Source organism: Sinocyclocheilus anshuiensis, unplaced genomic scaffold (assembly GCF_001515605.1).
Source record: "Sinocyclocheilus anshuiensis isolate Anshui unplaced genomic scaffold, SAMN03320099.WGS_v1.1 scaffold2111, whole genome shotgun sequence".
NCBI classification, from domain to species: domain Eukaryota; kingdom Metazoa; phylum Chordata; class Actinopteri; order Cypriniformes; family Cyprinidae; genus Sinocyclocheilus; species Sinocyclocheilus anshuiensis.
The window spans coordinates 112108-124457 of record NW_015538034.1 but is presented as its reverse complement, the minus strand read 5'-3'; the positions used below and the strand labels follow the sequence as shown (position 1 = coordinate 124457).

Below are 12350 nucleotides of genomic sequence, written 5' to 3'. Positions count from 1 at the left end.
GAGAGAGAGCCGCGGATCTAGCGGGTGAGGACCGAGAAAAGGACGAGCCCATCTCAGATCCCTCCGCTAAATCCACTTGCGATCCCCGTGACAACAGTCTGCGCTGTGCCTCGGCAACAGCGGGACCGCTGCCAGCGGGATCGCGAGCCTGGCCGCTCTCATCAAACACGGCCAGGCGAGAGCGGAGCGTGCGCAGCGAGAGCAGCTCGCAGTCATGACAATCAGCCCCCTCGAGAGCTGACCGTGCATGCTCCGCTCCCAAACAAACGACACACAAATCGTGTGTATCCCCCGCCGTCAGATATCGTGGGCAGGGAGGAACACAGCGTTTGTAATGCCGTTCGCTCGCCATAGACTTTTTCATGATTGTTTATATATATATATATATATATGCTTGTGTGGACAGACAACAGTAAATAGACAGACACGTACACAGAGCGCTACTGAAGAGCAGAAGCTGGTTTGCGCTCTGCCGGATGCGCTTTTATACTTTCTGGTGCTTACGTCACCCTGCTCGTGACGTCTCGCTGCTCCATTGGACTGTTTTGACACGTGCTTCAGAACGCACTCACGCAAGGGCGTTCCCAAAGCGAATCTCGACGCAGTTTCGGGGTTCAATCCAATCGAGTGTTTACATGCACTCTCAATCGTATTAGAAAAGGAATAAACCACCCCCTTCAATCCGATCGAAATTTCATTCCGATCGAGCTCAATCGGATCTATTAAGGTGTTTACATGAAGGTTTTTCAGTCCGATTGAGCCGTCAATCCGATTACAAATGGATTATTTGGTTGCATGTAAACGTAGCCATTGATGTCGCCAGGTCAGATTGAGCTAGACCTATCGGACTGCGCCACCTAGAGTTTCATGCCAGAACTCTGTATTAGTCTGTCTCTTGAGCATTGTTGTCTTGATAGCTCACTGATGTTTGAGCTATCTACCTAGAATATTTCAAATTTTCTTTAGAAGTTTATGATTTATCCTTTATAGGCTTATAGTGCTACCGAAAAGAGCCCTTGCATATGATAACACAGAATTGCTTACAAGCCTGGAAGCTCAAGAAGAGGAGAAAATGATATGAGTGGAACTATGATAAGAAAGTGACAACACATGCAGAAAAAACATCCAATCTTATCAACAACACAGTTATTTTTCGCTGCAAGAGGATATTCTATGTTAGACTGTTTATACAAATGATCATTCTAAAATGCCTGTAATATCTCTTTCTAGCTCTGCATGTACTTCAGTATCAGGTGAGCTTCCTCTTATTGTGGTGATAGTTTTAAAAACACAGTCATAATATTATTCTACGTTAAGTAAAAACATTCAACATGGGCTTGGTGATTGAGGGTGCCTGTGGGGTGGTCAGAGTTTTTAAGTGCTTTAAGTGGCATAGTCTTCCTCTTTTATACTAATACTACATATGCTCATTCTGCTCACTCTTCCTTTATATCAGTAACATATCAGTATAACTGTCATTTCAGTTTTTACTCATCTAGTAATTTTTATTACTAGATGTAATTTGTCTAATGGCAATATGGCCGGATTTTATTTATGTTCAAAAAATATCAACTGTTTTTATTTAATTTATTTTTTCTATATGGTGGATGAAAAGTTAATTTCCCAGAATTATCAGTTAATCAAAAGTTTAGAATCATAAAGGATTTAACTTTTTTTTTTTTATTATTATTGTTGAAAACAGTTGTGTGGCTAAATATTTTTTGTGGAAACCCTGAATGATTATTTGATTAATAGAAAGTTCAAAATAATAATAAATTTTGTATCATTATAATTGTTGCTACTGTTCTTTTTAATCAATTAAATGTGCCTTTAATGAACAAAAGTAATTATTTCTTAAAACAAACAAACCAAAACAAAAATGTCTTACTGACCTTTTTAAATGGTTGTGTATATATAGACACATCTAATCATATCAGGAAATAAATATTTAGATTTAGTCACAAAACATATGCTGTTGGACTAAATTGCTATAATTCTTCTGTTTATTGACTGTTGATTTTGTTAAATCCAGTAAATTGCTCTTACTGTCATTCTATTTCAATATCCTGTGGGGTTTGATCAATTCTGTTTGATCAATTCAAAGTCAATATTGTGGAACTCCAGTAAGTAAAGTTGTCAAGGCTATTTTATTCACTTAAACATCGGATGAAGTGATTATTTTCTCTTTATGATGTATCTTTCGATGAGTCCGCTATGTTAGCAATAATAACGTCACCTGCTTGACGGAAAGGGTCAGTACCGTCGCAAGGGCTGTGCCAAGTGTGTGACCGCACATGCATGGCCTCGCGCCTCTAGAGGGCCTCGCTCCTGGCCTGCATTTTATGTCGTTTATGTCAAATTTTTTATTACTGTTTTTCCACCCATTTTGTCCTTTGAAAGACTAAAATAGTCATAGCTGATAGACAGTATAAGACTCTGTGTATAAGAATGAGTAAGGCACCCCGACGCCTTTGCCGAACCCAGTTTAATGCTTTTAAGAAGAACACAAATCTGTCACAGGCAGGTATATATGTGATTTATTTATTGCTTGCAGAAAAACATTTAATTAGAATATATACCTACTGTTTGTAGCAAGATAAGCTCCTCCTTGGTGGACTATTGATTTATGACATAGATTATTGTCGGCCTGTTAGCACTTTCCTTTCTTGTATTTATATTAATTTCACCTGGATGTGCATCACTGGTCTAACTTCCCCCTCTGGTGCTGGACATTGTCATCTGAGCGGTATGTGCTGTTAGCATGCTCCATATTAGCTTTTTGCTTACCTATTAGCAGTGAAGTTTGTGAATGGATGTTTTTAATAGCTGTTGTTTAGCTGACTGCTGTACCACCATACATCATCTTTTCCATTTGACTACATCAGTGCTGTATTGTGGCTCAGTAATCTGTTTATTAGCTATTGTTTGTTCTGTATATCTGAAAGTGGAAAAGTGCCCAGATCTCTGATTTATGGGTTTATGAGTGTCCATGTTGTTGTTGGGTTATATGGCCGATCTAGGGGTTTTTAAGAATGCAGGAGACTACTTGAGGTTTTAGACCCACTCTAGTTGCAAAGACGCAACGAGAAAATGATGTAAACATTTACAGCTGAAGAGTGAACATATTTTCAGAGTGCTGTAAGACATGGCACGACTTTTAACAGCCCATCTGTTGATGTATAATCAAGGGAGGTGGCTTGTTTACTTCTAAAACAAGTGCAGTACACTCAACTCTGAGCTAAATCCCATGAATGAATGAATGAATGAGGATCTGCTAATCTATAATCAAAGTATACTCATGTGAACAATTCCATATTAACCTTCTTCCAGTTATACTACCAAACACAACATCTGAACATTAGAAAAACTTATTAGAGATTACTATTGAAGACAGCTAAAGGGATAGTTCAACCAAAAATGAAAATTCTTTCAGCATTTACTTTTGTGTCATTCCAAACCTGTATTAATTTCTTTCTTCTTCTGAGCAGGAAGATATTTTGAAAAATATAGGTAGCAGTAGAAGGTAGCCATTGACCTACATAGTATGAAAATAAATAAATACTATGGATCTAAACTATCCCTTTAAACTTAAACATACCCCACTTTTTCTATAATTTTTTTATTATTTATCTTATTAATGTTTATTTATTACCAAATGCATTTTTCTTTTCCTTTTGTTGAACTGATTGAAAATACAAACATACAAACAAATACACATAGAGGAATCTAGCAGAGAGAGTGTGAGAGTTGTGGGTACAGAAAACAATAAGTGATTGTTTTTCCAGTTTCCCTTACCGTAAATACCCAGATCAAAACAAACAGGGGAATTAACTATAAGTTGGAACTTTTACTGATTAGGATTCGATGACTCAAGGGGTCACATCTCATATGTGTACAGTACAGGAAGCAATTAAGTGCCAAGGAAAAGCTCATATCCATAAGCAGGCCAAAAGTTCCCTAATCACTCACATCCTTATTATGATCTTCTCTGTTGCTGTAGGAATGAGCACAAGTCACACTCTGACATTTAAAATGTACATAATATAAATTAATAAATAAAAGAGTACATAATGTATGGTGAAAAAACATTCTGGGTGAACTTTCACTGACATGAGTCTGGTGCTAGAAAAGAGATAAAGGGAATTGGAGGCGAAGGGACATGTAGACAGGAAGAATTGATAAATCTCCTACAATATTGGCCTTCAGGAATGTAAATCCAAAGATTATTTTTGTTTTTATTACTGTACATTCTTAGTTGCCTGTTAAAATTCCTGAGTGGAAGATGATAGCACCAGACCTACATGATCCTCTTCTATATGCTTTCTTGTCTTGGAGCCCAAGGCAATATATAACAAGACTTATTTGTTTTCAAAGAAATCTTCCTTATCCTCTTTCCAGAGGAGATGCAGATAGCACAAACATTTCCTTATAGCTTGTGTTGATGTACAGTGTCAGTCCAGTCGTGTACAGGAGTGTTTTGAAAGTCACCCGCATCCCACTGTTACTCTTAAATTCTGAATCTAGTTGATGAGTTCTTCTCCTCCTGTGGATGCGAAGAGTTGATTGCAACAGAGAACAGACAGAAATGAGCGGCATGATTAATATAGTGGTGGTGACTTCATATATTTTGTCTGTATGTCCTTGTATTGTTCAACTGGTTGAGGTTGATGGGATTTAAAAAATTAGTAAGTAATGATATACTTTTTAGAGAGAGTAATTAGTACAGTGACCTAATTAAACGGTTGAGGATGTAATTAGTAACTACTAATTAATTACTTTTTTTAAAGTAACTTACCTAACACTGATGCAGTCTCATAAACAACACTGGGTTTGTTAATTTAGGCCAGAGGAGAACTGCCCCCCTGACTGAACCTGGTTTCTCCCAATGTTTTCCCTCCATTTTCTTGCATTGAATAATGTCTTTTGTAGAACTGCTTTATAGCTGAATCAAATTTGTTCATAAATGAACTGAACTGAATCAACATTGAACTGACTCAAGCTGAATAACAACACTACTGTCTTCAGATGAGCTGCTTATTCCTGAATTGAACTGGTTTCATAATTTATGAACTTTACACAGTTATTGAACGGAGCACTAAACTGACTGATGGTGAATGATGACACAAATGTTGTGTTAGAGCTGCTTTACAGCAAAATTTCATAGTTCAAAAATATTGCATCATTATTTCTGTTATTTTCCTATATCTAATTCTGTGAAGCCGCTTTGAAACAATCTGTTGTATAAAGCACTGGTTTAAAAAAAACTGACTTTATTGGAGAAATGTAATCAGTCTGTTGGCATAAAATATGGAAGATTAGACAGCATGCACACACAGACAGTGATTCATATGTTTTTGTATTAACCGGCATAGATAGAGGAAATTTCAATTCAGCAAAATAAGCAGCACTTGCAACATAAAAGGAAGGGTGGGCCCCACATTTATAGAGCAACAGAGGAAAATTCTTTTGAAGTCATCATGATAATTTTCTATAATTGTTGCTTTAATAAAGTCACTTCTTGTCATCCTTGGCACAGCATAACTTAAACTGAACTGAACACCTTTTGTAATTGGTTACATATGTCCTTTGACTTTTATTCATTGATTTTTATTAGTGCGCTCTGTATCTGGAGCAAGATGTCTAAAATCTGGTCCCATGCACATATGATATGCCCGAAAAAGACATTTTCTACATATTGTGTGCCAAACTTCATAAATATAGCTAAAAAATAGTCTAACAAGAGTTGATTCATTTTAAAGTCACACCATCAAAACACCCGGAGGGTCCCTGTTTGTGTACTTGAATACCCAGAAACGTCCTGCCCCTTTAAAGAGCAGCACAAGGGTGTGGCCCCAAACCAGCATTTCCCCACCAACTCATTTCCAAATAATGTGGGCGAGTATATGAGAGCTTTTGTACAAAGCAGTGGAGTCAACGGTTGACTGTAAAGAGGATAACCAGAAAGACATGAGGAGGCAGAAAGGAATCTGACAAAGAAAACATTGCAGCTGTTTAAAAGAGAACTGGAAAAGCTTGTGTGCAACGGGGAGAGCAAAGCACCGATAACTCTGACAAGTCATCTTCTAGTTCAAAGGTAAGATACTTTGTACTAAGTCATTTGATCTGGGGTGCGTTTCCCAAAAGCATGGTTAGCTAACTATGGTAGTTAGTTCCATTGAAATCTATTGGTAATGACGGAACTTGCGACCATAGTTGCTTTTGGGAAACGCACCCCTGCCTGTTAGTTTAAACTGATGTTAAAAATAGTATTAAAAAAGACTACAGTATAGTGAACTAAACTACTTAGTAATAATAATGAATGTACTTAATTTAAAATAACTGACAGTCATGCCTTTACAACATATTTGACTAAAACATAAACTTTCAAAACAAAAACAAATGAGTAGTAAATCCCTAATTTTAAAATAAATTTTTCCTGATTTTTTAAAAATGCATTCAATAACAAATTTGCCAGTCTACAAAATTAGACAATAAAGAGACAAAAACAAATTAGACAAACTATTGGATAAAAAAAGAGAAATTACAGCAAATAATAGCTGGATTTATTTGAAAGACTACACAGTTAAATGTTCCAGCTCTCGCAGACTGTGGGTTGGTTTTTCTGGAAGAGATTATGAAGTCACAAAACATTTTCCATGTGCTTTTCAATTTTGTCCTGACTGAAAATTGCATGCTTGCATGTATACTTGTTTCCATTAAATGTCTGTGCAAGGAAACATTTCTTTAAAAAGCATTTTCTTTAAAAAGGAGTATTTATTATTATTATCATTATTATTATTATTATTATTTCTGTTCTTTATACATTTTGTCCAATGCAAGTCCAATGCTGCGAATACTGCAAATGTGGTCATCTGTTTTTAAATATATATATATATTTATATATATTCTATATTCTATATTCTTTGTAGGAGTCAATGGATCTGGTGTGGTTCATAATTATTGGCATGTGTGCCATGAACGCCATTGCCTCTGCGTGTCCAGAGAACTGCCAGTGTAAGACAAGCAAAATCACTTGCCAAGGCTTTATAATAAAAGAATTTCCACCCTCCATCCCACCAACCTCCGAAACCCTCTTAATCTCCAACACCAACATAGAATCATTAAAACCAGCTGATTTTGAGACTTTTGCAGAGACCCTCACTGTGTTTGTAGCCAAGGATTCAAAAATAGCTCTGGTGGAACCTCATACATTTGACCAAACCAGAAATCTCGTTGTCTTAGGTTTCAGTGGGACAATGCTAACCTCTCTGCCACAGGATCTGTTTCAAAATCTAAAAGCATTATCAACTCTAACGCTGAGTAACAACAAACTAGAAGTTCTCCAACCATCTCTTGTAAGCCCTCTTGTAGATTTGAACAAATTAGACCTAAGCAGAAACCTTCTAACCTCTCTGCCAGAAGATGCTTTTCGGGGTTTAGAAAAGCTGGGACAGCTCATGTTGCAGAGAAACGCAATCGGAAAGCTTTACAGCAGTACTTTTCAAGGACTCAATCATCTCAAAGCCCTGTTTCTGCAGCAAAATCATTTTACAGATATACCAGCAGGCATCTTTGATGACCTGGTAAACCTTGAGATATTGCATCTTCAAGACAACAAAATCACACAGCTACCAGCAAATCTCTTCTCAAACTTGCCAAAGCTGAAGAAACTCTACCTCTCCAACAACAGGTTATCATTGCTTCCCAGTGCAATCTTTTTGAATCTTCCCAACCTTACTCATATTTCACTGTATGAGAACCAACTCAGTAGGTTAATGCCTGGGACTTTTGGTCCAATGGCCCTCCAGGAGCTCTGGCTATATGACAACATGTTAACCCACCTCGAGGAGAATGTGTTTAACAACTTAACTGAGATTCGCCTTTTGGTGCTTAGTAGGAACCAGATTCAGCACATTTCTCCAGGTGCTTTCAATGGCTTGATGGAACTAGAGGAGATCTCTCTTCACACTAATCGACTCACCAGTATCGAGGCGGGGATATTTAAAGGTCTTCCAAAGTTAGCTAACATATCTATAGAGAACAATCAAATACAGCACATACCCATAAAACTCTTGGATGGTGTGTCCCATTTATATCTCCTGGAGCTTCAAAACAATTCCCTTCCAAACTTGCCGAAACAATTTCTAGACTCTTTGTCCATAGTCGATAATATTATGGTTCATCAGAATCCCTGGAGGTGTGACCATAACATAATACCTTTTCGGGATTGGCTTGGACGGTATGCAGAGAAAGTGAACAACCTTACTTCTCTGATGTGCTATGCTCCTCCGGCCCTGAATGGTAGAAATATAAGAGAGCTGACGGAGGATGATGTCGTGGTCAGCCAAACAGCAACTGCGACAACGGTTGATATTTCACCAGAAAGTACACAGGCGTACAGTGAACTTACAGAAAGACATTTACGGCACACTTCCCCAACCAATACGTCAGACTCTACAACAGTCTCAAAGGAGATAGAGGACACAAGTGGAGGTAATGCTGTTGGTCAAGGTCTGTCCAAAGACAAACTCATTATCATTCTAGCCATTGTCTGTACTGCTGTCATTGTCGGTATCATTATCTGTGTGTTATGGAGGAGGAATAAGCGAGGAAGTCAAGACTTGGAATGTCAAAGAAAAAGAAAAACAAACTCAGTTATCTAAAATTTCTATTAATTCCTCATTTAACAGTCTTCAATGGATTTATGAAGAACATTCTTTTTTATTTGGCAAATTAATTTGAACAAAGGTTTGTTATGGATATTTTCTTTCTTTCTTTCTTAGTTGTTGATGTATAATGCAATTAAAAAAGGAAAATCATTGCTAATTAGATATGATTTGAATGTTGTCACATATGAAGAAATGTACTGTATTTTCCTTTCTTGCCACTGTCAATGGTTATACACTTTCTGCAGTTCTGTGTTAAACATGTTTTCCTCATAGCAAACCCACTTTTATATAGTAAGCAGACCTTCTATATTAAAAATAAACCATGAACCATCAGGGTGTTACAACTTGGGTGATATATTTTGGCACCTTGGTTTCAAAGTATTTTCGATGCTTATGTTTTTCTATATCTACTACGCAACTACATCTGCTTTGCCTATATTCCATTCAATTTATCTAATTCGGGTATTAACAACATGAGATTATGAGGCCAATTATTAATTTAGTTCTTTAACATTTTTTTGTTTGTAAAATACTACTTGGGGACCTTTCTGTATTTCACCTTTTAAAACACTCTTCACACAATTTACAGAGACATAAAAAAGAAAACTTGAACAGTCTAACTGCTCACAAAATGAATATTTAATTAAGACTAAAAAAGAAGATTAGAAGAGAATTGAACTGAGAAAAAATCCCTAAATATGTGTACTGTGTAAAACATTTTTTGAAAATGAGTCTGCAATTTTTTATCTCTTCAAACAGAAAACAAGCTGTCCACACCCTTTCTAATGCCTTACGTACATGCAACTAAAAAAGAAGATTAGAAGAGAATTGAACTGAGAAAAAATCCCTAAATATGTGTACTGTGTAAAACATTTTTTTGAAAATGAGTCTGCAATTTTTTATCTCTTCAAACAGAAAACAAGCTGTCCACACCCTTTCTAATGCCTTAAGTACATGCAGTAAACACTTGGGATATGTAGATAAGAGTAGTGCACTACGTATATTCCTCCACATCCTTACATTTGCTTTTAGGAACATCATTCTAAATGGTCATTCAGCTGCAACTGAGATGAGCAGGTAAGAGTAATTATTGACATTTAATGAGACAAATGCAGGCCAGGAACATAAAAGGAAAACAACTGTTTGCTTGTTTTCAGTATTGTGGAGAAGACATTACGAATTTTTTTTCTACCATTGTTCATGAATTATTATTCATTTATCAAATAATTTAGATTTTGTGTAAATACAATTACTTGCACTATGCAGTACGCACAAGATATAAAGACATTTATTTATTTATTTATGTTTTTAATATTTATTAAAGTCTTTTAATATGAGAAAGTCATGGGAACTCAATTTGCTTTTAATGTTTTATTCTTCAACAGGCATATGCATTTAAAAATTGCACTTGTATTCATTTTCATACTTGTGCACTTGCACTGGAGCTGCACTGTAGATATATGTCAACCAGGTGATGACTGCAAAAATCAAGACGTGTATGACAAAACTGTGACAGCAATCCCTGAACAATTCAAAGATGGAGCCGATGTAATATTCTTTGTAAACAGTCAGATTCCTGTGATACCAAAAGGAGTTCTTTCTAAAAACCCTCAAATAAAGAAAATTAAATTTCTCAGTACTTCAACTCACTCTGTAGCGGTTGGAGCCTTTGAGGGTTTGCCTGATATCGTGACCATTGAGACATCTGGCACAAACATGACATCATTACTTGTGGGTGTTTTTAAGGATCTCAACAACCTTTAAAAACCTGTCCTAAAAAGCAACGAAATCCATAGCCTTGAAAATGGGTTATTTGATGATTTAAAAAAAAAACTTCAAGAATTACATCTACATATGAATGAGATCAGCTCTATTGAGGAGGGGACGTTTGACAATTTACAGAAACTCTCACTTCTTCATCTTGCAAAAAAACATCCTTAGTTCTGTATCGACATCTCTTTTTTCCAAACTTAAAGATGCAGTAGGAGATCTTGGAAAATGCTAACTTTAGCCTGATAGCACTGAAAGCGAACGTCCCACCCTCCCTGCAATCGCCGGCCAAAGCCACACCCCATGAACGCATATACGCTCACAGACCAGAATACCAGAGACAACATTACTACAATAGGCTACATCAGCGGTTCCCAATTCCAGCCCATGTTCTGAAGTGAAGTAAACTTCAATGGATTCCCCCTGCTCAGGGAGTAGGGAGCAATGAACACTGTGTAGGGGTCATATCGATCGGAACACACTTCTTTAACGAGCTGGTTATCTGAATCGGGTGTGTTAACTAAGCGAGACATGCAAAATATGCAGAGTGGGTGCGAGGCGCGAGGACTGGGATTGGGAACCGCTGGGCAACATCATGTGTCATTCACCGGTGAGAAAACTTTAAAAGTAGAACATTTCTTGGTCCTACGCCTTCCACAGAATATATATATATACAGATAAATACATTTAGACCACTTAACTTAATGATTGCTATCGGGATGTGAAGAGACTTTCAACCAGCATAACAAAAAATGGTTCTGAAGACAATCACCTATTGCACCTTTAAGGGCTTGACCATTTTCAGGCTTTATGAGAACCAGCTGACTGCTCAGCCTGGTCTCATGTTTATACTTAGGTATTAATACGTAACATTTACAAGCACAAAAAGTACATTTTTGTACGTTTTTATTAATGCTAAAACATGTACAGTATAAGAAAAACATGACAGACAGATAAATGCAATTCATGTACAATTATTTATTTATTGCAAAAATGTCAAAAGCAGTACCAAAAGTAATCCAAATTACGATGCGTTGCACCCGCAGTCCTCTCTGGCGGAATACAGTAGGTTTGTGTGATCCAGAGCAGAATTTATGTTGTTAATCGCTGAAAATATTATCCAGATAATTTTCCCGATCTACTCCGTGAACTCGTGAAGGAGGCGCCTGGGGATGGGCGGATCGATCCTTAAGTATCGATCCTTTCGATACTGATGTTGTATCGAAAGGATCGATCCTCACATAAAAATATTGATTCTAAAGTGCATTTTTTAACCATTAATTTTATTTATTTATCAAGAAATTTGGTGCATAAAAAAGCTTCTAAGTATATTAACGAATAATTGTGTTGGACAGAACCACTTCTCCTGCTCATCGGAACACGTTCACGCGAGTGACAATCACACAGTGTGAATTATCAAAGATGCGATCTGAGGGAATCGCCGACACATCGCCGATGCCCGCAAAATATTTGGCATGCTAAATATCTGGAGCTGTCTGCGATTCACAATCACGCTGTGTGCAATGATTTCTGACTAGGGATGGGCGGATCGATCCTTAAGTATCGATTCTTTCGATACTGATGTTGTATCGAAAGGATCGATCCTCACATAAAAATATTGATTCTAAAGTGCATTTTTTAACCATAAATTTTATTTATTTATCAAGAAATTCAGTGCATACCGTTTCCCAAAAGCATCAGAAGCACAAGTAGATCTATAGAAACCATTGCCACATATTACATTACATTGTTACTATATATAAAATTAATTCTGAAAAATGCATGATGGTTTCCACAAAAATATAAAGCAACAATAATAATAAATGCTTCTTGAGCAGCAATTGATATTAGAATGATTTCTGAAGGATCATGTGACACTGAAGACTGGAGTAATGATGCTGAAAATTCAGC

At 36.8% G+C, this 12350-nt stretch overlaps 1 protein-coding gene across 1 annotated transcript; it reads left to right on the top strand.

Annotated features, from left to right (window-relative positions):
- Positions 1 to 5946: 5946 nt before the first annotated feature.
- LOC107680507 (leucine-rich repeat-containing protein 15) lies at positions 5947 to 9014 on the top strand. The gene is made up of 2 exons (XM_016476409.1): positions 5947 to 6094; positions 6930 to 9014. Exon 2 carries the CDS (start codon positions 6936 to 6938, stop codon positions 8661 to 8663), a length of 1728 nt encoding a protein of 575 aa, XP_016331895.1. The 5' UTR covers positions 5947 to 6094; positions 6930 to 6935; the 3' UTR covers positions 8664 to 9014.
- The last annotated feature ends 3336 nt before the right edge of the window (positions 9015 to 12350 follow it).